At 40.4% G+C, this 26,781-nt stretch overlaps 2 protein-coding genes and 1 long non-coding RNA gene across 4 annotated transcripts in view; 1 reads left to right on the top strand and 2 right to left on the bottom strand.

Annotated features, from left to right (window-relative positions):
- drc7 (dynein regulatory complex subunit 7) overlaps positions 1-368 on the bottom strand; it is a 47,293-nt gene extending 46,925 nt beyond the window's left edge. Inside the window, exon 1 of the mRNA XM_086068430.1 lies at positions 10-368. The gene's annotated coding sequence lies outside the window, so the exon portion shown is untranslated. The remainder of the gene's footprint in view (positions 1-9) is intronic.
- On the top strand, positions 300-21,132 carry LOC147178178 (uncharacterized). Its single transcript, XR_015094063.1, has 3 exons — positions 300-451; positions 18,765-18,893; positions 20,028-21,132. It is a non-coding gene; the product is annotated as an uncharacterized LOC147178178 (long non-coding RNA).
- The window catches only part of LOC147178177 (C-type mannose receptor 2-like), a 31,471-nt gene continuing 11,043 nt past the window's right edge, over positions 6,354-26,781 (bottom strand). The window contains exons 4-7 of one of the 2 annotated variants that reach the window (XM_086068432.1): positions 24,717-25,052; positions 9,711-9,802; positions 9,541-9,647; positions 6,354-6,413 (exon numbers count right to left, since the gene is read on the bottom strand). In XM_086068432.1, coding sequence (XP_085924558.1) covers positions 9,543-9,647; positions 9,711-9,802; positions 24,717-25,052 — 533 coding nt within the window. In that variant the 3' untranslated portion in view covers positions 6,354-6,413; positions 9,541-9,542. Of the gene's footprint in view, positions 6,414-8,444; positions 9,648-9,710; positions 9,803-24,716; positions 25,053-26,781 lie in introns of those variants that run through there. The other variant, XM_086068431.1, reaches the window with a different exon arrangement.

Raw genomic sequence — 26,781 nt, 5'->3', positions numbered from 1 at the left:
GATTTGTACCTGTAGAAATGACAACTTGTAGTCAAAGAAGTCGCCACTAGCAGTCACAAGTGGTTTTTCTACTGCTGTCCAGTCACGTGAGTTTTGCACCATATATCTCGCTACAAAAGGTGCAAAACTGATTCGTACTTGTAGAGCGCTGTGATTTGTACTCGTAGAAGAAGAGGGCGGGCTCTGGAGGATTTGGGCGGGCTAAAGCTCAACCTCATTGGTTGAGCGAACGACAGTGGGTTGAACTCAAATGACGCCCATGCACAAGTCCGCAATTCCAAACAAACAGAGTAGCCACACCAGTTTATGCGTCATTTTGGAAAAAGAGGACGTCACAGGCATGAAAATTTCAACATGGTTCAATATACAAACATCGTGTGGAACAGCTTAAACGTTGGTTGACATGCAGAGCACTCAAAGTGGGCAGAAAGAAATAAGTTTTAGTATGAAGGTAAGATTTATTGTACGATCATAGCTCGTAATCCGGTGCTAGCTAGCTCATCTCATGTTGTTAATTGTTTTGTCACGAAAACTGAACACATTGAAGTCACGATTTTCATTTCAAGATTTGAAGCTTACCTTTGGACTGTGAATTTCTGTCCTGAATGTATTTCCTTTTACCTGGGCCATTTGTATTGTCATAGCTGAGACAGTGTAAACATACGATCAATAGCTTGTCCCTGCACTTCTTTAATGTCTTCAAAAACTACCTGTATACTTGAACTGTGATATATTAAGCTCGACACCCTTTCATATGATGTGAGTTCATGATGACATATTTGCCGTTTTTAATTCAAAAGCTTATACTGTACATACAGTATCCCATGTGTTGTTAAAACAAGTTTTGCAGTTAAATTCAAATGATCATTCTTAACATTTGTAAACATACACATTTTCCTTCAACACTGAAGCCAAATAAAAATAATGCAAATGGAAATGTTTATGAACAATGTCTCTGTCTATCAGTATTACCACTATCTTTGTTTTTTTCTGGCTAACAAGATAAAGCTAAACGTTTAACCGATTACGTATAATGTCAGTGGCTGTGTTTTGATAATGACCCAGCTAGGAAGCTATGATTATTTTTTATTGTATGAATATGCTGACCCAACCATTCTGTTTGCACATATGCCAGCATGCAGTCAATCAAAGCTACTTTTTGATCCATCTCTAGACGGTGGCACATGGTGTGACATCAAACCTGCTTCAAAGTGGCTGTGAAGTCCAACAAATGAGAATCCTTGATACACTGGTTACTGTTCTGAGAGAATTTCACTGCAATCACCTTTGAGAAAGTGAAGAAATTCTGCTTTCTAACAGGGATGTGATTTGACCAAAGTGAAATTATCTGAAAATTTAGCCGGGTGTCTGGGGGCCGCGGGCACTCAGCTAGGTCCAGAGCTCATGGGTTTTCCGTGTTTTTAAGTACTTTCAATGCACTCAGATGACAAAGAAATAGACAAAACAACAGCATAAATTTTCAATGTATATTGAACTATCCCATATAAAATTGCAGTTTTAGTCAACTCAAAATCAGTCACATTCAAAAACATTGGACTGCCTTTGCTTTTAAAAACTATCACTGAGAATATCATCATATATATTTACCATGCAATAAATCATTTAATCAATCATTCTTAATTTAATACATAATGCATGACAAAAACATAAAATACCTCATGCAGCAAGCTCTGGTAAAAACACAATCATGCATTCGTCGAATGCATGATTGACTAAGATCATCTCTGTAACTGCATACATCAAGACAGTCAACATATTGAAAGCTGAAAAGTGCAAACATGCAGCATTCATTTGAGTTTGTGTCAATGATTAACCATGTTAAATATTTATGGCCATTTTTATTACGTTATAATATTTTCGAAAATTTGATTTCGATTAATTTGAAAGGTTTACCACCGACCTCAAAATTCACGACTCTGTCAGCAACTGATACAGGTTGTTGGGGTGGATCACGTCTCTCTATTACCGCTTCCGATTGTGATGTCAATAAGGGATGGAGGCCGTAAAGTTTTGGAGTTTTCGTTTGGGCACCGAAACTTCCAGCGATGGAATAATTTGTTGTTCTTGACTGGAGTTCTTTCACGTGTTTTTTTTCTTTGCGTGACTTTCAAGAGCTTTGAAACCTCTCCCACCATAGTCAATGGTATCATGGCACCAAATGCAAAGCGCTTTCCCGGCACGATCGATCTTCCGAATAAAGTCACTGAACAAATTCGTCACAGTCTTCTTTCCAACATTTGTAGATATATCCTTCTCTAACCAGTCCCATCGAAACTTGTTTTTTACGATCTTGTCAATTTCCTTAACTCGCGGAGCATCTTTGCGTTCGATCACGGACATCTTTCTTTAAACACCCGGCAAAAACGTCTGAGAAATGAACAATGGCATACTCCTATGCCTTTATAACAAGCGCGTTTATTGGTCAACAAACAATGGCATACGCCTATGCCTTTATAACAAGCGCGTTTATTGGTCAACACGGAGACTTCAGCCAATCGCAAGATCAGTTTCATTTCAGTTACGGAAACACTAAAATGGAATGCTGTCGAGAGACGAAATCGGATTTTTTCCCACTTAAAAAATTGTAACATTTTATTTTTGGAGATAAAAAAAGCAGAATTCCGCGAATTAGCGGAAAAATCACATCCCTGTTTCTAAATGTCATCCAATTTTTATTTTGAAATGTTAAAGGAGTACAATTTAATCCATATTGAGAGTTATTTGAAATAGTCAGATCAAATCACAACATGTATCATTCAATAAACAAGATTGTGCATCATTTGAAATGTTTTATTTGATGTCCAGAAGAGCCGTTTCTGCATCCATTGCTGTGGTAGTGTCAACCTTGATTTGAAGATTGAAGGGGTATTCCATCAATGCAGCTAAAGAAAGCGAGGCTCATGCAAAAAAGCGAGGCTGGAAGTGAACACCATCTCCGAATAAAGCGCCAAGTCGTTCCACTAACCCATTGCAGCTGCGTCTAATCAAGGCTAACGTAAGCCAGGCTTGCATAGCCTGGCTTTGTACACCCTCCCGGGGTCGACAAGAAGCCCTGATGAGTCGATAGGCGAAATTGTGATCAATTATGTCAAAAGACAGCAAAATGAGAGCAGTATTCTCCTCACAAACAAAACAAAAGTTATTGATGGAGCTGTATGAGGAATTCAAGACTCACCAAAAAAAAGGTGTTAAGTTATTAACATTGTTTTTCAGTTTCAATTTATATTTTAGCCGTTTTGGATTTAGTTGTAGCTGTGGAGCTCAATGAATGGGATTGTCTATTGTATCTGTCTCACACTCCTGAGAAAATAAGGGAGTGTATGTGTCTGGTGCCTGTCTCTGTCGGAAGAGACAGGCTGATGTATGATTGTTGTTCTCTAATCTGATTTATAGCTATGGGAACTTGCAGAAGGGAGGAGAGAGGAATTCTCTTGTTTTTACTGAGTTGTAAACAAATGTATTGTGGGCTGATGGGAGGAGACTTTTCGTATTCTCCCACTTTTGAATAAGTATTGATGCCCCACGTTGGACGAGACAGACAATCTGACCAGAACACGGCTTCAGTGTCGTCAGCCTTTTGTCATCAGAAGCTTCTGATAATTATTTACCTTTGCAAAGGGACTTCTTCACCAGGATCTCACCATTCAGTTAATTGAACACGAAAAGAGTACAATACTTAATATTGTCTACTCTAACAAAGGCAATACTGCTACTATCAATAAGACGAGGGAAATATCATTGGCAAAAACAAATACAAAATAGCCGACAGCCTAAATGTATGTTATAATTGTTTCCTGTTAGATGTGTATTTCACATTAATAGTGTTATTAATTATTGATTTAATGTAAAGCACTTCGAATTGACCTAAATATTCATTCTTCACTGTTACATCTCAACAGTAGCCAAAAGCGATCATGGCAACAAGTCGGCAAGTAGCCTATAACAATATATATAAAAAATAAGACTAATTAGGTGTTGAGCTGTAAACATATGTTGCCCATCATTGTAGCCACCAGAAAAAAAGACTAAGGCCACTGCCACAGGTGGGGGACCTCCGCCTGTTACATTCACAGCAGTGAAATAAAACAGTCTTTTCCTTAATCCGGCTTGATGGAATACCTCCGCCTGTTACATTCACAACAGTGAAATAAAACAGTCTTTTCCTTAATCCGGCTTGATGGAATACCTCCCAGGTGTCATCTCCTGTCTCTTGGCTGCTTGCTGATGGAGTGGACTGATGCTTCAGCAGTGTCTCCAGCAGTTGTCTCCACCTTTTGAGCAAGATTTTGAAACTTATGAGATTCTCATTTAATTAAAAATAAATAAACTAACATTTGACCTAGTTACTTTTGTTGAAGTAGCTAGGTGACAGTGACACTGCTCACATCTTAGTGATACAGATAGACTAGCATTTCAAAAGCAGAATAGCCAATATTTAAATAAGAGTAATGTTACATTCGAAAATTTAACTCAAGTAGAAATTAAAAGTGCAGGAAAAATACTTGCACAAATAGCTGAGTACTGTGAGTGATGAGTAAACTAAGAGTGTAAGAGCCTTTCTTTTTTTTTAAAAACTGTTTGCAAAGCATACATTGCAAAAATACTGACATTTATCAAGAAATTGTAATATTTAAAATAAAATGATTAAATACAGAGGATAAAGTGTTAAGGTTAAAATGCCTATCGCGGCTTAAAGATTCACTCGCAGTAAAAACGTTGTGTTTTCATTTTATTATGATAGTAAGAGAACAGATACTTGAATATAATGTTACTCAAATACAAGTAGCTGAGTACTGTCCACTTTTGGTTATAGGTTTAGGTTATCTTGTAAAACATTCAATATGGTTCTGTAGCTCTATACTAATTTTCACATCCAAGCACTAAGCAGCAGTTTATGAGGTATTTTTAGATATATTTTTTTACAGGTACAAGCTATTGATCGTATGTTTACACTGGTAGGCTTGACGCGTAAACTGGTGTGGCTACTGTTTGTTTGGAATTTCGGACTTGTGCATATTAATGATAAAAACGTGGCGTCATTTGAGTTCAACCCACTGTCGTTCGCTCAACCAATGAGGTTGAGTTTTAGCCCGCCCAAATTCTCCAGAGCCCGCCCTGTTCTTCTACGAGTACAAATCACGGTGCTCTACAAGTACAAATCAGTTTTGCACCATCTGTAGCGAGAGATTTGGTGCAAAAGTCACGTGACTGGACAGCAGCAGAAAAACCACTTGTGACTCCTAGTGGCGACTTCTTTGACTACAAGTTGTCATTTCTACAGGTACAAATCATGACTTTTACAGATACAAATTTACACTTTTTTGTACAGGTAAAAACATTTTTTGTACAGGTAAAAAAAAAATTGTACAGGTACAAATCACGACTTTTACAGGTGCAATTTTTTTTTTTTACAGATACAATTTTTTTTGTACAGGTAAAAAAAAAATTCCAGATACAAAACATTTTTTTTACAGGTACAATTTTTTTTTACAGGTACAAATCACAACTTTTACAGATACAAATTTATACTTTTTTCTACAGATACAATTTATTTTTTAATACAACTAAAAAAATTTTTTTACAGGTACAAGTTACTTTTGCACCATATTTACCGCCATAGGAGAGAGGAGGCACAAATGTTTGAAGAGTGACATTTTTTCTTCTTTCATTTTTTGTTGTTGCGAGATACATAATACAAAAATCAGGCAATCCAATTAACATGCTTTACATACAGTAAACAAACAACAATGAAACAAAGAATAAGGTAACAAAAGTGAGAGAAAAAATAATTCACATCTCTAACAAGAATATCCAATAATTACTATTTAAGTATTTGTATTTCTGACTGAATAGCAATTATTGATTTACAATTTTATTTGTTAATAAGTTGAGAGCCGTAAAATAAATAGCCTATCTATCGCAATCAAAAATAATTTAAGGAGTTTAATTTAGAAATCTACATTTATGAATGTAAAACGTTCCTAACAAATCATACAATTAAGCACACTTTTTAACCTAGATTAAAAAAGGATGGTATTTTTTTCTCCCATCCAATACAATCATGTATTTTGTTTTGCACATTACAGGTGCGTGTAAATTTTTTTTTTAATATCCTTGAAAAGTTGAATAATTGCCATAATTCCATTCAAAAAGTCAAACTTTCATAGATTATATATTCAGGGCCCACAATTTAAGTGATTTCAAGTATTTATTTGCATATCTTTACATTATCTGGGCTTCCAACTCATAAACCCCACGAAAATAGGATTTTTAAAAATTTTAATACAGTGAAGAAATGACCATACCATTGCCTGGGGTTCCTGGAAGCCTGGATGCTTGCTGTCAGCTCTTTGTTTTGCGGCCTGGTGGCCTTCATTTTCCTTTTGATGATACTGTATTACAAGAGGAAAACAAGGGCCGCAAAACCTGTGTTGAATACCATCATAACATTTTCATTTTCTTTATGTGACCAAATGCATTTGAGACATAGGATCCAAAAGTTATCAATAAATGTACTTGTCACAGACCACACCAAATGGCAAATTAGCTTTTAATACACACACAATTGTTAAAGCGGCATTTATGAACTTTTCGACCTTCAATTAAAATTTTCATAATTCTGCTGACTCTGCTGAAAGACCACAATGCATTGCGACTATGAAAAAGAAATGGTGAGAGTGACAGCGCAAGCGTGAGAATAAAAGCGATACATTAACTAGATACTGAGGAAATAATGCATTTGTTTTAGTTGAATATATGTATGACAAAGAAAAGAAAATAGTTTTAATTTTTTTTAAATTCACAATAAATAATCAGAGATTTATTCGCTGTTGTGTCATGATACGTTTGGTAGTCACGTGATATGGGACAAGGAGAAGGTAGTGAGCCAAACAGAATGAGTGCACTATATATTAGGCAACTATATAGTGCAGGGCTATGTAGTGAATGTGGGGTTAGGCCCTAACTCGACATTCGGACACAGCCATGGGCTACCTCTGCAGCAGTCACCTGTAAATGAGAAATACTTTTTTTTTTTTTTTTTTTTTACTGTATATATCTATAGTTAGTGTAGTATATCAACTGCCTGTACAGTAAAAAAAATATGTATACCTGTTTAAACTTGTAATAAATGTAAGGCTGTGTGTGTATACTTTATCTTTTATTCATCAATGTATTTTATGTATTATCAATCTAATGTACTCAATTGCACTTATTACACCTGAAAATTATTATATGTTTGTCCATACAATGCTGACATTCATTGCACATCCCCGTAATAACCTTGATCAGAGGGTTACAAAAATCGTTTTTTACATACCATATCTAAATCTAACTCTGGCGTTGCCTTTTGGACAATAATTTTGTTTAGGGTTCCTCTGTTGTGACTGGCATTTCTTGTATGTCCATCACTGGAAGCATGTTTTAGGTCACTCAGTCCACCATGGGCTATAAGTGCACCGGCAGACAGTGCAGTGCACTTGGTAAATCATTTCTCGCACTTTTTCGACCCATGCGTATTCAACTTCCCAGTCTTCTCTGTATATTTGCAAACGCTTTAGCTTTTCCCCCCGCAGGAGTGCTGGTCGCATTTCCGCTCGAAGGTGTGTCTCCCCTGTCGTCCATGCTGCTTTGTTTACTTCCGCTATCTACTTTGGCAAGCAACAGTACCTCGACCAATAAGATGAGCGGAATCTGTATCGTCATACTTGTGTATGAATGTGCTGTCAGCTCATTGGTCACAGAGCAGAGGAACATTAGGAACGTTACTGTAAATTGTCAAATAGAGGGCACTGGTCTTCATTAATTCCGTCAACATTTTACAGATTTCTTTTTTTATTCTCACGGTATTACGGGACAAAATGTGTCCTTTTACAACTCAATACGGAACGCATACTTATATTTCTAAATACGGGATGTATTTCAAGGGATGGTTGGCAACCCTTGCAAAATGTATCCTTCACAAAGCCACTGCAAACAGAAATGTATTTCAATCCAACTCCAGGCTACAGCGAGATGAGGATTTCACGACACAATGCGCTGGTCCTCATGGGAAATGTGGTCTTCATGCAAGGCAAAACACTACCGCTTTTGTCCATATGGTGCCGCCATAATTAAGGAAAACTGAAAAGTCCTTTGTGTTGCTTTAAATCAAATTTCCCACCGCGGTAATATGACCTCATTTAAACAAGAATATATCACAAGGAGCAACTATAAAAGAACCAAACTTTGATGATTTCCCAGAAGATAAATTATAAGATGAATGTGATCTTAAAAGTTGAGGCTGATTTAACCTGTTGAGAGGTCAAACTTCCAAAACTTTTAAAGGGTTCAAATCTCAGATGATGGCTTTACCTGCTATTGGAATTTACTTTGCAGTGATCTTTTAATAGTTCCTGAAAATGTGGGGTCAATATATTTTTCCTAAGATACTGGTTGCTATGGACATTTGAAAGATGCAAGGACCAAAACTTTAAATCGGTTGTTCTCAAAACTAGGGATTTTAACCTGGCAACATTAAAATTGCTCTAACTTTGTCAATTTTTTAGGTATGTCCATGTATTATTTATCATTTTTAAAAGGGCAATAAATGCAGAATTTGAATATATGAATATCTCAATTTTTATTTTTTTGACACGAGGACACTTTTGCCAGAGCCTGTCACATTTGTTTTATTTGACATCTGCTGAAATCCGCAGAGGTGCCGCACTCCTGTGTCCGGCATTGCTTGGCAACACTTAAACAACGGCTGGCTCGCTTGCTTTTCAACTACAGTAATGGAATAGCTCCAAACATGCATTCAGTCATGAGTACAGTACTCTGATTAATAGGAATGTCAAAATGAAAGCGTTAACTCTGGAGACTAATTTAAAATCATTAAAACAATAATAAATACAAATAAAAAACTCAGTTAACTCAGTGGTCAGCCAAACATGGAGCTTAAACATGATACTTACTTTGCAGAGCCAAATTCAAATAGCATATTTGTCCGACAAATATCTGTTACAAGCTTAGTAGAAAATAGTAGTAAAACATGCGATTAATCGTGATTAATTACGGATTATTATGCAATTAATTAGTTAAAAATTGTATCATTTGACAGCACTACTAATTACTTTTATTGTATTTATTAATTTCAGATCACTAAGACATTAACAATACAAAGAAACAGTGGTTTGATTTGTATTGATTGATGGCCAGTCAACTGACATGGAGTGAGCTGATTTACAATACATGACTAAAACTTGGCTTAGCTGTTTCTTTTTGTTTTTGTTTTTTTGGGCACAATATTATTTAGAAAAAAACTGAATTTATTAGAAGCTATAGAGAACACATCTTAATCAGGGGTGGCAATAATTATGGGGGCCAGTGTAATGGCGATCAAAAATCAAAAAGTGACCAAGTTGTCATAGTTTAATATTTGGCTTGGATAAAAATTTGAACAAAAATGCTACCCCAATTTTTGTCTTAATTATTAACTTTTCAACAATGTGACCATTACAAGCTAATTTATTCCAGAACCGTTAATAATCTTCGAGTGGTGAAAGACTTTTCAATGCTTTTCCGGGAATCTTCCAACTCAGTTTGAAGCGTTCGCTTGCTGGGCCACACTGCACACTTTGCTGCAGCTGAAACACACAAAGATGACATTTAGGAGATAAGACTGACACTATTTTGTACGTAAAGTTTACCTGCTCCAAGACTGCTGTCTGATTGAGCTTCGTCGAAGAGTTTTTCTGCACCACCCTCACCCTCACCAGTCTTATCGTAATCGGCTGAACCACTTGATTGAAAAAACAAAGCAAAAAAGACCCCACTGATTTAAATCTGGTGAGCATGACTGCTACATAACTTTACAGTTATAGTTCAGCTAACTAATTCACTACCTAACATAAAGTATGCTAAATACAGTGTAACGAATATTGCCCATCACTAATAAATGTTTCCATTTTATGTGCCTTTTTAAACATTTTCCCCTGGGGAATGTGTGTACGTGTCTTAACTCTGTGTTTTCAGTTCAAAAGGACTCTTTGAGTTTCCCTCCAGCAGGGACTGGACTTCTCATAAGCCATTACGGCAACCCAAATAGGAGGGAGAGACACAGGGGCGTGGCCTGGAAGGATTTGGACAAGCTGGCTCGAAACATTGCCAAATTCGAACTAGGGGGGTCCCACAACACATCAGGGTACCTGAAAGACATTGACTACTATCTCCACAGGTTGCCAATGGCAACCGTGGAAGATAAGTTGTACCTGATAAAAATGACTGGGACCCGACACCTTCCAAGGCAAGACCACCCACGTCTCCTTCGAAGAACCGGCTGCGAAGCCGCGACATCTTCTTGTGTGACCTTGATCCGCCACCGGCTGACGCAGGGCACGCCCCTTGCATCATCGGAGGTGTCCAGGTACAAAGTACACCCGTCTTTGACGCTGTCCTCGCCTTGTGGGCTAACAAATCAGCCATTTTTACAGCTTTCGCTGACGACTTGCGGGATTATGACCCACACATTTCTTTCGTCTCCAAGTCTTGCCGGGTTCCGTTGAACATGGGCACAGCGCTCACTGACCCACTACTTCCTGGGTTCCCCGGACGCGGCCCACACCCTTTTGGTAGGTGCAGACTTGCTTGTCCGCCTTGCCGTCCAGGTAGACATCATCAACAATGTACTAGGGGCCCTGAACGAGACTTTTTGGACATTCAATAACTCTTGGCTTCCCTCCCAACCCAACCTGGATTTCCACAGTCTCACGCGTCGCCGCGCTGCGTCCGCCGCTGTTTCTTGCGACACTCCCGCACGGACTACTTCGGGACCCGTAGCGTGTGTACTGCTCATTAGGACCTCTGACTTGGTCGCCCAACAGGCCGGCGACCCCGCGATTTTCAAAATTGTTCAACACCTACCTGACCCTGTCACCAACCCCGTCTCGCCTGACGCGTTATGTGACGACAGCGATTTGAAAGACTTGCTCTCCGTGTTGCAAAGGCTGCGTCTGGTTAAATGCTTTCTGTTTTGTGACTTCGCGTCTCCGCCCGCCCTGCGTTTGGGGGTTCCACAGAGCCAAGGGGGGGGGGGGGGTCATGCTAACATATGCCTACGACGCACCTTATGCAGACCACTGCGGAGTCAAGGCCACCGCGCTACAACAAATGGCATACTGGCCCCACATGCATAACGACGTGGCAACCAACATTAAAGGATGTTTGGTTTACTGCCAGTTTCGGCCAGCAAACCCGAGTCACCGAGCACTACTGCGACATGAAGGAATCCCCTTCCCATGGTTTGATCTCCAAATTAATTGGGTGGGACCCCTGGTCAGATCGCTGGGAGGGAATAAAGACTTTTTCACAGTCGTTTGCGTGTTTACCAAGTGGGTAGAATGTCTGCCTGCTCCAGACGACACCGCGCACACCACAGCATGCCTGCTGATGGTTTTGGGTTGCCTTCACGGGTCAACTCAGACAGGGGAACTCACTTTACAGCTGAGGTAATGCAACAACTTTGGCAAAGGCTGGAAATTAAAGCCCGGTTGCACGTTAGCCATCACCCACGGGTAGAGCGGACTAATCTCACCATGACAAATTTGCAGAAAAAGTTTGTGACTTCTAACCATCGGGACTGGGACACCCGACTCCCACTGATACTCATGATGATCCGAGCCACCCCGGCGCGCATCTACTGGGGTGTTCCGCTCTGACATGATGACCAAACGGCGAATGACGCTTCCCCTGCACTTGACGTACCAGCTGGGGGAAACTAACCTAGCTGCGGCATACACGGCCCCCCAGTACGTGGAGGACCTGCAGACCCACCTCCAGGCCACGTTCACGTTTGTCCAACGACAACTTAAAGAAAGCGTTGAATGTCAGAAAACCTACTACGACAGAAAAGCATCGCGAACGGAGGCTCAAATCGGTGATCGAGTGGGGTACTATTTGTTTGCGCAACCAAATGACGCTCGAGACCAGCGCGCGCGCGAAACTGACAAAGGCGGACACCGACTCAGCGACCCAGCCAGCACTCTCGACTGACACCTCGACACAGTCAACGGACCCAACTGACTGTGATGAGTAAAAGCACCAGGTGTGTGTAAGGAAGGGGGGGGGGGGGGTCAATACCCCGCTGCACCTGGTGGACAGAAGATGAACTTGATGTACCCTAGTTAACACCACAATAAGTGAAGTTAATTCGCATGCTTTGTGGCTACTAGGAAATTATGCTGATGACAATCCTGATTTTGGTATGACTACTGTAGGGAATCAACCAATTGGCTAGGATTGCTGACAAATAATGACTAGAAGTTAACATACTATGGTTTACAGTCTATTTGGCTACCGACGCTTGGTGGAACACTTAAGGGTACGATCCTAGCCCGTAACACCGATAGTGCTATGTGGAATTAGACTAGATAAACCGTGAAATAGTTGGCACCGGTAATTCAAAGTTTATGCACACTTAAAGTGTTGTGATACTTCTGAACGACATGCTGCGTGAAATCAGTTCTTTAGTGTCTCAGATAGCTATTAAAAGTTTTGTACCCGTTTTTACTTTCTCCTCTTCAAATTTTTTTTGTGGGAAAGTCGCTGCGCAGCATTAATGGACAAGAACAGAGAGGAGGGCTAAAGCTAGCGTTTATCCATCAACTTTCCGCCCAAGAGCATTGACACTCACTTTGATGAAAAGGACATGATATACATGCGCAAGGTGGACATGTTGGATTGCAGATGAAGTATCAGGAAGGCTTTTTTTTTCTCTCAACTCTGCGACGCTGCTTTGTGGTGAGTGCTTTCAAATCTGATCATACAAAGGCTTTACAAGTTTGTACAATTCAGATTTATTTCCCCTTTATGTGTGGTCAAAATGCCATCAAAGTTTTTTTTAGGTTCGTTAGCAATTTAGCAGCTGCTAGTTCGGCCGCGGCCAGCATCATATATTTATTTATATATGTCTTCTTTATGGTTTTGGTTAGTTATTAAATTCAACTGTGTAATATCTATTAAATTTGTTTCGTTCGTTCATTTGTGCTGCTGCGGAGCAGCACAAATGAACGAAACAAATTATTTCCCCCACATTTTTCATGTGGTAACAGTTGGCATCTGCTGATTCAGCTACCATGTACAAAGTGCTCCATTGGCTACGCATTGGTTCCTCTTTTGGTATCCTGGAGCATGCGCAATCCTTTTCCTGTTTCTCTTCTCGTTGTGACAGCTTGTCCACAACAGCTGTCAATCATTGTTAAAGTGTGGCGTTTGCCGTTTACTCATAGTGGCAGAGGCGTTTTCTATGCTGCCAAAGTGGCTTTGCAACAGCCATTTTGGGACGCATAACGTCTACGTCTGGATTTATATTGCCTCACCTTTTCTTGCCTTTTGAAAGAGTGACAGAATAGGTCTTAGCGAACACTCGAGTGTCATATTATAAGTATGCTATGAATATGAGATTAAATTTTTTTAGCACGAAATTGGAAAAAAACTATTTTGTTTGAAATTAATATGATTGATCAAAAGTTTCTATATTTTTTATTTGAAAACTATTGACAAAACAGCCTAATAAAGATTCAAATCAATGCTTTTGATCACAAAATAACTATTTTTCAAAAAAGTTTTTATAAACTCAGAAAATGTATGTTATGAATGTTATGAATAAATATTTTGAGAACAGTCTGAGAATTGAGATTCACTTTTTTATTATCACAATAGTAAGGGAACTATTTAGAACATGTTTTTTTTAATGACTCAGAACAGGACTCTTTTTTAGTCTATTAATAAATATTTACAGAACAGTCTTAAAATGAATATTCACTGGTTTTGATCACAATAGTGGATAATAATAATAATGCATCGAATTTGGATACATTATTCATGCACTCACACATTCACACTGTGGTGGCAGTAAGCTACTTAAGTAGCCACAGCTGCCCTGGGGCAAGCTGACGGAAGTGTGGTTGCCAGTGTGCGCCTCTGGCCCCTCCGACCACCACTGAACATTCGCACTTTCCATACACCAGTGTGAGTAGCACTGGAGGCAATGTGTGTGAAGTGCCTTGCCCAAGAAAACAATGACACATGACTATGGGAGAGCGAGGGTTGAACAGATGACCTTCTGGTTACTAAAATACCGTCTCTACACCCTGAGCCACGGCAGCCAACAAAGAGAAACTATTTACAGAACAAGTTGTTTATAAACTCTGGAAAATACTGCTGCACATGCAGTAGGAAATAATGAACTATTATCTGAATAACGAGTTGTCATAGCAACACATTTTTTTTTCTAGCGTTTTTTGTTTTTAATGTTTAATTTAAAATGTTTTACTTCCTAACGGGTCTTAAGATGTGTGTGTAAAGCTTAATTTGCAATATTTATATTTTTATGGATGGCAGTAGGGGGGAAAAAATCAAATATATATTGATTTGTAGTGTGTTCAGCTGTGCATGTCCGTAAGTGCATTTACCAGCTAAATAAAAACAAACTTGGCAGCCAGTATGTGAGAGACTGACGCAACAGAACCAATCTCTGCCTTTTCAAGAGTGTTGCAACTGCACATCAATCCAAATCAAGTTTCCCACGTAACTTTGACACAAACATAAACTAAATACGATTTTCTGGGGGCTGCTATGCGGAAACTATAAGAACGACTACAAGTGGGAGGGGCGACACACACAAGGAGGAACGACAGTGATTTGACTGTAACTTGTCTGTGTCCAGAAATTTCTGTAAAATAAATCCTTCGAAGGACCTGTTTCACCAATCTCCATTCTGATTTTACGAACACGCGGAAAACATAAGGATTGTTTTTCTAACAGATGGTGACCCCCAACGTTGGCTGCTGGTTGAAGGGTTTTATCAACAGACAGAACTTCTGGCGCCAAAATTAATTGTACGGTAAGAGGACACTAATCCTCATAGTGAATTTCTGCCTGTTGTGAACTCTAAAACCTGTTTTCACGTCATCTAAATTGTGACTAAATTGTACATGAGATCTGAGTGAACAGGTATTAGTAAAGTATAAAATACAAGTTTGATTCGTTCCGTTACGGAATCTCAGAAACACGAAGTCCTTGCTTTTGGATTTTACTAAGACATTAAAATATACAAGGCGGTTTCGTTCTATTTAGAATCCTAGGAACCTAAGTCTTTGTATGCGGAAGTAACGTTACGATGAATTGTGCGCAGCTGAGTGAAGAAGAAATAAGAGACATGAGTATACAGATTGAAGCAGTGGTTTTACTAAATTAAGGATCGGATGCTTTTGTTTGGAATATAGTCAAGTATCTTTGTAACTAAATTAAGGATCGAATGCTTTTGTTTGGGTATAAGTCAAGCGTTTTTGAGATAAGAAGTTAAAGCTTCGGCCACTGCTAAGACATCGAGGTCCAGACATATTTATTCGAGGAAAACAACACAAGGTAATTTCGTTCCGATATGGAATCTCAGAGATCGTAAATTACATGTTTGTTTGTTATTATTATTTTATTTTTTTTGGGGGGGGGGGTAAGTAATGTTTTTGAATAAATAGGAGGCCTATTGAACTGTGGTACCAAAAGTGTTACGTCACTGAATTAATAAAAGTTAATAATAATTGAATATAATAATAAATAAGGAAGTAAGTAAATAATATAGAAATGGAGGGTGAATTTGACCGCAATAATGAATGGTTTGACCTACGTGTTCTTTCAAACCATGGTCAGAACTTGTAGTGCACAGGTTAAAAATGCGTGTGAAGTATGTGTGGGAATTATGCCTGCAAAAAATAGAGATGGAATGAAAGAAATGTTGAATAATTGGATGAGAACTTGTTGTGAGGAAGGATTGTTTCCTTCGTTAAAAAACGCTGTTTGTTTGGTATCTTTGATGAAAGAGGTAGAGCTAGCGTGTATGAGGAAAAGTCAGTTGTTGGACAAAGAAGTACGAAGGACATGTGGGTTGTCTGCAAGAGGGAGAAAAGTCAGAGTAAACTGTAAGAAAGTGGATCAGATGATGGTTAATGCTAGAATGTTGGCTATGGGTAGTTCATTGAAACTTTCTAGGAAGAGTGTGATAGAAGCAAAGAATGAGAAGGAGGCAAATTTGAATGTGTTTATGTCGCCTACTGCGCCGCCACCGTATGCTGAGCCACTCACGGGAAATGTGTTTGAGCCCATTAACCCGTTTATTTTATTTGGGGGGGGGGGGGGGGGGGGATATTGAATAAATACGAGGCCTATTAAACTGTGGTACCACAACAAGATGTCAAAATAGAGAACAAAAATAAAATAAATGAATAAATAAAGACAAAATGAATGTAGGGACAGTGTTTGGTTTGATTTTCGGCAAATACCAAACCATTCTGAATGAGTGTGCTTGGTGAGTAAATCAGGAATACGTGTGTGTGCGTGTAGGTTGTTTTTGTGTGGTGAATTTGTGTCTAAGTGTGAAGAAGAGAACTGGGGGAGGAATGAGAGCTTGTTGTGAGGGGGGATGGTTTTTCTTCATTGTCTCCAAAAGGGAGGGTGTGAAAGATAAGACAGTTGTGGTCAATGTTCCCTCTAAACTGCGCGCTGTGCGCAATCGCGCACTGCCCGCACATTCTCAGCGCACAAGAAAATCTATCCAGCGCATAAACAACATCAACATAACGTATTAATTAATATCTAATATTAGACTTAATCGAATCTAATTAATTCGCCCAATAATATTGTTTTTTTTGTTTCTCACTCAGTGAGTGACAGGTGTCCAGCCAATGATACGATACGGTTCACTTACGGTACGAAGCCAATCATGGCATTGACGGTGCTTGCGTCTGGGCCCTGCCTATATGCGCCGTGCAGGTTAGCTAGCAGGTTAATAGATGCTAATACAAACCCCGCATCATGGCGAAACAAACAGGCAGCGACACATCCACTCACCAAGCCACAGTAAAAAAGAAATGCAGTTCTTTTAAGATGGAATGGTTGTCGGAGTATGTGCAAATTGAAGAAAAAGCGGTGAAATTGGGTGAGATTTTTTATTTTTCAAGTGAGAAAGGTCTACTCTGCAAAACATGTAGCGATGCCAAAGTAGCAAGTGAGTTTTCAGAGGGAAAAATGTGGATTGAATGGAAGCTGGACTTGTCTTGAAGTGACACATTTGGACCAGCTGATGCGCATAAAGTCAAAGCAAGAAGCAGACGAAGCCATCAACCTAGACAAAGTGTACAACCATTGGAGAAGTGAGAAGGACAGACGTGAAAAATAAGGTAAAATTTAAGTCAGATTTGTGCATATTCTAGTGACGGTTATTAAGATTTTGTCTTTATGGATATTAATCATTAAATGTTGTTACTATTAGATCATTTATGGGTAGTAGAAATGCCAAGAAAAACTGTGTAATTAGATATTTTACAGACAAAGTGTTACAGGAATTTGCACTGCATCACAAGCTATAGCACAAGTCATTGTGCAAAATGTGAATGTTTTAATGTGAGCAAAATGTTATGTCTGAAAGGTGTATATGTCTCATATCTTCCAGAACAGGACCCTCAGCCAGGCCAAAGCAGGACTCTTCCCATGGCCAAAGCAGGACTCTCACATACTGTATAACATTTACACATCCCATTTTTCAGATTTTTGTCTTTTTTTTAAGTGGACCAAATTACTTATTTAAAAATAAAGCGTGCATATCTGATGTTGCTCACAGTAGTCCTCAGTTTGCTCAGGGAGCTTGTGTGTATGCCCAGATACATGAAAAATTAGAGGGAACATTGGTTGTGGTAATGGTGCTGGGAACATGCCTTTCGAATGAGAAAGTGGAAAAACAGGTTGTACATTGCTCAGTTACAGAATCAAGTGGTAGAATTAAAGTGTCATGTCCGGAGTCTTTTCAGGTGCCCACCCTGACTCCCGTTATGGACCGAACCAGAGGTTCTGAAAGACCCCGTAGAATCTTCCTAAGGTCCAGCTTTTGCCCTCTCATCGGCCTGTGGCTCAAAGCCCAAATCTTGCAGGCACATGCTTTACGGACATTTCTCTCCCACTGGTGTGAGTGTGTGCATATGACAATTTGCTGAAGACAGTGCAGAGTGCGGTTATGATGCGCACTCCCAAAACAGATGAGGAGGCCGCTGCATTCTGGCCCTCACTGATTACAATCTGATAACAGGATACGCCCCTACGGCTTACACTAGTGCATTCGCAAGTGTTCCGAGCAGCCATTTTGAAGGCCATTCCCAAGTCTGTGGCAAAGGCCATGAAGTGATCTTCCCGGTGCTAAGGTCGACAAACACAAAAGTACAGACACACAATTTCCTATGGTGCAATTGAAAATTTTGAAAAAGCAGAAAGAAAACGCTTTTGCTGTGATCTCATCTCCCTCTGTCGATTCCGAGTGCATGATGTATCAAGCAGGTACATTCATTGGTCAAGGTGCACCCCCTGGGTGGCCCAACATGTGCTTCAATTGTGAACGGCCTGGTTATTGGGCCCACGATTGCAGACAGCGACTTCAAGCGTTTGGGTGGAGAGGCAGAGGCCAACAAACTGCACGTGGCTACATTCGAGGAGAGAGAGCCACAAGGATATATTCCCTGAATCCACATGCTCAGTAACTGTTCACAGACTCTTTTGCATTCTTTTGTGTTTTGCATTATTTTGTGTTTTGCATTCTTTTGTGTTTGCACCTAACTGTCCAGTCAATCTTTTGGGCAGATATCTCCTCTCATCAAATGCAGCCCTGATGAACTTATCCTGGAATTTCCGGATGATAACACTTACTGCTGATATGTCTCCAGTGCCACCTCACAGTGCCTGAACAATGCCCTGTGGCTTGCGCCACTGCCGACATCTACTGGGAAAGAGTGGATATTGACTCCAGTGATTGGCTCGAATCTAAGCACTTCGGAGCTCTCTGGTCACCTTGGGTTTGTAACCTCAGATCTTATGATATGGTAACTGACTGTATGCATTGCACTCTGTAATATGACAGATCAGGGGATGAGATCTATAGCGAGGCATTTCAGGAAATTGAAAACAACATATGGGAATTTAAAATAGGATGATTGGCAAAATTTATTTCAATCTTAATTGCTCTATTTCCCGTCACTTGATGTTTATTGGATTTAGGCTAATAAATTTTTACCCACTTTCGTTTTGGAGCACCAGCTTCTGGATTGGCACCATGGAAGTAAAACAACCAACAGCGATTTTAATGGTTATTTTTTGATTTTTTTTTATACATCACTGTGGTCTATGGATCCCACTGATGTTGATCTCAGTAACGACTCACCTATTGTGTTTCCTCAATACTCTGTAGAAGAGGCTGGGATGATTAGCATTTCGGAAACAATTGATGGTTTGCTCAAAGCAGGAGTGTTGTGTGAAATTTTCGGCTCTGATTATAACACGCCTATTTTACCCTTTGAGAAGAAAGATATTGGAAAGTTTCGTGTGATTTATGACCTGCAAGAGATTAATGCGGCCGTCTTAACGCCTACTTTTTCTGACCCGAAGTCCTCACTCTGGATTGTTTCAAATTGCATCAGCTCCCACTCATTTCAATTGCATTGACCTGGCTAAGGCTCTCTTTTGCATTACAATCGCCTGCCTCACACTGTTCTTTAATGCCACGTAACTGCTAAACAACTTTCTCTCACCGATAAAGGGATTTTTCATTGTTGCGTGCTTTTGCTTCTTATTATAATGATAATGTCCAATCTTTCTACACGACCCTTGCTTAATGTTGCGCCAGCCGTCTGCGACCATGAAGCCGCTAATACCTTTTTCTCTGAAATGTTTATCTGCTTGTGTAGGACTTTTTTGAACCCATTTCAAAAACAAACATCTACAAGCAGTAGAAAAGGCATTGGGATTAAAACACATTTGGTTCAGTGTATTATCCCCAATCCGAAGGACAGATTGAGCGAATAAATAGAAATATTAAAGAAAATTGGCTAAAGCATTGGCCTCATCAAATTTAAATAGGCTACAAGCTCTTCCTGTTGCATTAATGAATATGTATGGTTAAAAGTGACTAAACGAAAATGGTCTGCACTCAGGTGGACTGGACCCCACAAAGTGACGGAGAGGACATCTTGTGCAGTTCGCCTGCACGGAAAAGGGGACACGTGGTTCCACATCTCGTCTACACGACCCGCCAGATCCGCCTCAGGCTCGGCAATCCCACCATCTGATGACCACCTGACGCCCCAGGCTCAGCAATCCCACCACCTGATGACCACCTGACAACCTAGGCACAGCAATCCCACCTGATGACCATCTGATGACCACCTGATGACCACCTGACGACCCGACCGGAAAACCACGTCTACTGATCCAGTGTCCAGTTGCCCCTATTGAGGGCATCATTCCATAAAAGAACATCATCTCGAGACAGCTTCAAAGTGGGAACGCATCTCCATCTGCTGCTGCATCGCGACACTCTTTCTCATATTAACTTTTATGTCAATCTGGTATCTCTGAAAGCCCCTCAGTACAACCTTGAACATAACCACAACACATCGTATTAAGCAAAGTATTGATTCTCCACAAACTCCCTGGTACCTCCTTCGAAAGGGGAACATCTCTTAACTATCAACATGTGATACACATATGCTTATTCCACTGAAAAAATCTTTTAATGAATCACATTGTTCTTTAATGCCACGTAACTGCTAAACAACTTTCTCTCACCGATAAAGGGATGTTTCATTGTTGCGTGCTTTTGCTTCTTATTATAATGATAATGTCCAATCTTTCTACACGACCCTTGCTTAATGTTGCGCCAGCCGTCTGCGACCATGAAGCCGCTAATACCTTTTTCTCTGAAATGTTTATCTGCTTGTGTCGGACTCTTTTGAGTCCGAATGAGGGAATGTTGATATTCTGCTGTTTCAATTTAATTATAACTGTTTTGATTTTAGTTATAACTGTTTTGATTTAGTCATAACTGCTTTAATTTCCTCAGCAAAGCTTGTGACGGAACGTTTGAAGATTCTTCCTTCCTATTCCCACGTAATTAGCCATCTGTTTCGGGGGAGAAAATGTGTTATAATCGATTCCTTTGTAAAGTTTTATTTGCTTTAAGGGAGCCAGGTTGTCTAAACCTACTATATTTCCACATCAATCGGCCATCGGTCCATGCATATTGAGTACTGTCTGGGACTTAGGAGCGGCACTGGAGAGGGGCGGGGCTTAAGGGCAGCAAAGGAGGAAGAGGAAGGGGAGGGGAGAGTTTTTCTGGGGGCTGCTATGCGGAAACTATAAGAACGACTACAAGTGGGAGGGGTAACACACACAAGGAGGAACGACAGTGATTTGACTGTAACTTGTCGGTGTCCAGAAATTTCTGTAAAATAAATCCTTCGAAGGACCTGTTTCACCGATCTCCAGTCTGATTTTACGAACACGCGGAAAACATAAGGATCGTTTTTCTAACAATCTAAAGAAGCCACACAGCAATCATCCTATGGCTTTTTACCTGACCCTCTTCAAGCCACCGGCGTCTCCAGACTTTCACGTTCACCGGATGAAACGCCCCCTCGGTGTATCTCCAGCCAGGGAACCATGCGATTAGCGTCCGTGCACATCCAGTTGGATGCATCTTCGAGAGCAAGCTACGTCGCCATGTAGGTAAGCAAGAACTTGGTCCCATACTAAAATTCATAACTTCAAGATGACCCCTTTTACTGTCCATCAGCCCACGTCATATGATGCCTATACTATCTATTTCCTCGTGTGTTATATAGGAGTGCACGATAAGTAAAAACAAAAAACTAGTTGGGTCAGTTCGGCAAAACCAGTGAAGAAATGAAACGATCAAAGATAAATTGGATGCCGTAAAATATGGAACACAAGGCTTGTGGTAATGAATGCAAGTGCAATCTGCAAGTGCACCAACAAAAAAGTATTTTTTGTAATGTACCTTTTCCCTTACATTAGATTGTGGATCCAGCACCACAACCACCTCCACCTGCAGTGTAAAGGAAGGTAAAAATATTTTGTTTCTTCACATTGCAAGAAGTAAATATGATTATGATGATTTTTATTTATTTTCATTGAGCACATCCGGCAGCAGACGTCGAGATGATCCTTGGATGGCGTCAAGCTAAATTGTGTTGCACAAAGGACAATGCTTTCACCTCTACCACACCCAAAGAAAGTTTTCGCCATAAAGGTGGACAAGACTGCACACATGCACATGCACTTGTAAATAACTCTTTTCAAATAGATAATTTCGTAGTTAGATAATAATTGTTTGCCATCAATGTCCTTTTCTTATGAATTGTTTGATGTTATTTTGAAGAAAAAATACTGTTTATATGTTTGACTTGTAATAAAAACAAAAAGTATTGCTGTCAAAGTTGAATTTTTACTTGAAATGCATCTTTTCACAAAACCCTTGATTTCTCCGTACTTTTTGGTCAAAGCAGGATTTTCGGTAAAACTTGCCTCTTTTCTACTGCTGATTACTCAAGAATGACAAATGCTAGAGACAAACTTTTTTTGATGCAAGATGAGGGTTAAAGCTTTCTTTTGGTAGGTCCCATGTTTATATACCTATAGAACATAATATTCCGTAGGCCGTCAAAAATTGGTTAAAATCCTGCAAAATGGCTGGCACTGAGGGGATGGCAGCGCTGCAAATGGCTGGCATTCAATGAGTTAAGGGAGGGGTGGGAAAGGAATTATGTTTCTTGGTTCAAAGGAATGATAGCGATCAAAGAATTGAAGGATAGTAGCTTGTTGCTAGCTATGTAAACAGTCAGTTTCTGTGTTTTATTCCTCTCATATTCACGAAACTATAGAAATAAAATACATTCACCAGCAAAATAAAAAATTAGATCAAAAATGAACAAAAAAGGTAAAAATAAAAATAAACGATATTAACCATCTTATACCCAAATATAATTAAACAGGTGTGCGTATGAGAAGGGGTAGGAAGAAGTATTACATCTTATCTTATCCTCTCGCTTTCTTATAATCCTTAGTTGTGTACAAATATATAGGTTTACGTATAAGCAATGTACAAGATTATAGTGCATATAAAATAGTATAGTATATGTACAAATACATATACTGTATATCCACCTTTACGCCTCCATACATTCACTCATATATCGTAATAATGCATAGTATAATCTCTACATACATACAATACATACAGTACACCCCTACCTATACAAAAACAGTATATTTACTAGGGGTGTAAATCTCTCCAATCAAGACGATTTGATACGCATCTCGGTATGTGGGGTGCGATCCGATACAAGGACGCTTTGATTTTAAAATGGAACGATTCTGTTAGATTCAGTAGGATTACGATTCGATTCGGTGTAGTGGTGCAACGATTATTTGATTACTCAATAATTTGTCAAATGTCAAATTAATTTACAATTATTTTGTTGTTTGTTGTTTGATTAGCTTGTTTAATTTAAAATGATCTAAATCTTGTATTTTGCACATTTGATGCAAAGTGCAGTTCGAGGCGTGCTGCCACGTGGGGTGGACTTAAACGTTTGACTCCGCCCACACAGATTTTACAGAATGGTTTGAAAAAAAAAAATTATTTCTTTTTTACATCTTATGATGTAAAGTTTTTTTTTTTTTATGCATTTTGGAGCATCCCTGGACGGTTGAGGTTAGTATTTAGGTTCACGTCAGATTTTTATTTTCTTTGTTCAATAAAGTGTTCAAACAATAATGTAAACATGATGTCATAAGATGGCACACAAAGCCGCCAGGCAATAGTTAAACAAAAGAGAAAGAAAAAGGCGCTTTGAGGTTGAAAATTCGTGTGGCCGGAGTCAAACGTTTAAGTCCACCCGGCGTGGCGGCACGCCTCGAACTGCACTGTGCATCCAGGGCTTACTTGACTGACGGAAGCTTGGCGCCCAGTGTGCGCCTACAGCCCCTCCGACTACCACCAAACATTCGCACCTTCTATACACCAGTGAGAGTGACACCGGAGTTAATGTGTGTGAAGTGTCTTGCCCAAGGACACAACGACACATGACTTGAGGAGAGCGGGAATCGAATAGCCGACCTTCCGGTTATTGGACGACTGGCTCTACCTCGTGTGTTCTCATTTTATGTTGTGCTGCCTACCACTCGACTAGCACGTAACAGAGGATCAGTAACATCTTCAAATGTCACCTGCATTGCATCCCCATGCCAGGAAGAGCCATTAATCTCTATTCACTATTGCATCATTGTGGTGTAAATATAGACATCCACTTACTCTTAGAATAAATGTACATAAGTTATCCCATATTTACTTCTTTTTTTTTATTGCAAAGCAATTAATCAATATTGTGACCTATGTTTGACCTATGTGGGTTTAGGTCGTCTGGAGAGAAAAAGCTGCAGTTGCAACACAGGAACTGAAACCTGACAAGATAGCGGCTGGAACATTTTGCGGTTGAACTGTGAACTTTGACTGAAACTTTCCGCGCTGAACAAAAACGTTTGCATTATCGTCTGCGCAATGAGTCATATCCAAGATGATTGTCACGTTGCTGCTATATGTAGTTCCCCTACCCCTTAGGACAGCAATAGGCTATGTAACTATGGCCTACCCAATAAAAAGAGCAGATTTGGCGGTATGTGCTTCAGAATGGTTAGGAGATTGTAATCTGTGCACATGTCTGTTTTGTTGTCCTCACGAGCAAAAATAATCTAAGTCTGTTGTCTTCCTTCCTGGTCTGTTGTTTAATATATGTTCTAGGTTGAATTAACCTGACACTTACCTTGGTAGCAAATAAATGGGTGTCGGGAGTGACAGTCGTGGTTCGTCCACTGTGCTGAGTTCTTTATGTTGGCCGCTATGCAGGAGGCATTTACACATGCTTCTGGCTTTTTCCTTTGCAAGCGCGAGAATGTAATGCCACTTCCATCCGTCCACTTCCATGAGTCACGGTTAAGGCCAAACCAGGCTTTTTGTTGACCAGTGAGCAGCCTAATTATATCGGTGTTCTCCGGCTCGTTGCTCACGCTAGCCAGTTCGCTGTTGTTCCTCTGGCAGGCCTCCTTAGCCTTGTGCCAGGTCAGGTTTTTATCCTGGAGGACGTATGATCCATTAAAATCTGGGAACAGAGTGTTTTGTTAAGTGATGAAGAACATGACGCACCAGTTTGAGCAATGTGACGCTCAAAAGTATACACGTCCATGACAGTGCAACCTCGCAAATTGTCACAAATTTCAAGGCAAATAGGCCTCTGAAACTTCTAAACTGTCATAAGAGACATCAAGGGATTAGCCCTATGTGTGTGTACTTATTTCTTCTTTTTTGTGACACTGCTTGTATTTTGGTACTTTTCTAATTTCGTTTTTGTTCCATTGCCATTAGCTTGCAAGTTTGATGACTGACTGACCGACCAACTAACATGCTCACTAATCAATAGACAAACCTACCAACAAAATAAGTAGAAAACAGATTGATGGCAACAAGGTGCAGGTCTAAGTGTTTGAGAAGGACTTTTGTTCCAGCTGCTATCAGACTGTTTAATGAAGGGGTGTCCAAACCTTTGCGTTTAAGGGCCACATACAGAAAATCAGAAGGATGCAAGGGCCACGCAATGTTATGAAAATAACTTGTGTTAAGTCCTAAAAAAAAAAGTGTACAAATAATTTATTTGGCAAATAAAAAGAAGGCAAATAAAGGAAAACAACTCGATGGCCCTCCAAGAGGGGGGATGGAAGAAGGGCCAGAACAGACTGATTCATTGGTTACGACTGGAACAATGATTCATGGATCATTAGAAGATGCAGGTGTGGGTGGGAAAGGGTGACCACTTTCAGAGGTCTGCGGATCCACCAGGGAAGGAAGAAGTGCAGAGAGGGCCATCAGCAACATTGCACTGCAGTTGAGACAAGAGGAACCCAAAGCCAGGTCGCAAACCACAGTGCTGAGGGATCCAACGTTCCTGAGGAAAGAAAGGTGGAGGACTCAGGAGGGCCCTTGGAGGATACCAATGCCTCTGAGAGGTACCCCTCAAGACACACTCAGAACACAAAGCAACCCTAGCAACCAGGAACAAGGCCAGAGAAGTGAGAGGGAACCCACAAGGAGGCACCTGGTCAAATGGCCAAAATCAAACGAGACTGCCGTCTGGCAGAAGCTGGACAAGGATCTCAGTCGTATCCTGGAGCATGCACTGCGTGGCCAGGTGGAAACCAAGCTGAACAGCATTGGAGACATCCTGTATGATGAATGCAGGGGCAGATTTGGAGTCATGTCTGGAAGGCATAGACTTGGCCCAATGCAGAAGGAGAGGAGGGCAGCTGGTGAAGAGGCGGCGTCAACTCCGAAAGCAGTGGAGGAAGACAAGCAAAGATGAGAAGGAGGGCCTAAAGCCACTGTGGGAGGAGGTGAAGAAAAACCTTGCAGGCCTGCGTATGGCAGAGCGCATTCGCAAGCGCAGAAAGCGGAAAGAGAAGGAGCGGAGTAAGCTCTTCAAAAATCCTTTCAAGCATGCGAGTCAGCTGCTAGAGGACAAGAGAAGCGGGAAGCTGGAGATCACCAAATCTGAGCTGGAGAATTACATCAGGGAGTAATAAATCCGCTGGGATCCCCTGGATATGTTCCTCGCCCAGCTCCCCCGGTCTTCCTCTTTAATGCTGCCCTCCCCACAATCAGTGAGGTAACAGATGTGGTCTGGAAGGCAAGAGCAGCCTCAGCCCCAGCCCTAACAGGATACCATACAAACTGTACTGGACCTTTCGCGCATATGGGTCTGTGCCCCATCAGCTCATCAGGTTCGCCTTGGACTTGGTCCACATTCCTGCCTAATTAGAGCCCTGGTTGCTAAGTAC

This window comes from Leptonotus elevatus, chromosome 2, assembly GCF_054856555.1.
Source record: "Leptonotus elevatus isolate MCC_2025b chromosome 2, RoL_Lele_1.0, whole genome shotgun sequence".
Lineage (NCBI taxonomy): Eukaryota > Metazoa > Chordata > Actinopteri > Syngnathiformes > Syngnathidae > Leptonotus > Leptonotus elevatus.
This window is presented reverse-complemented; position numbering and strand designations above follow the sequence as displayed.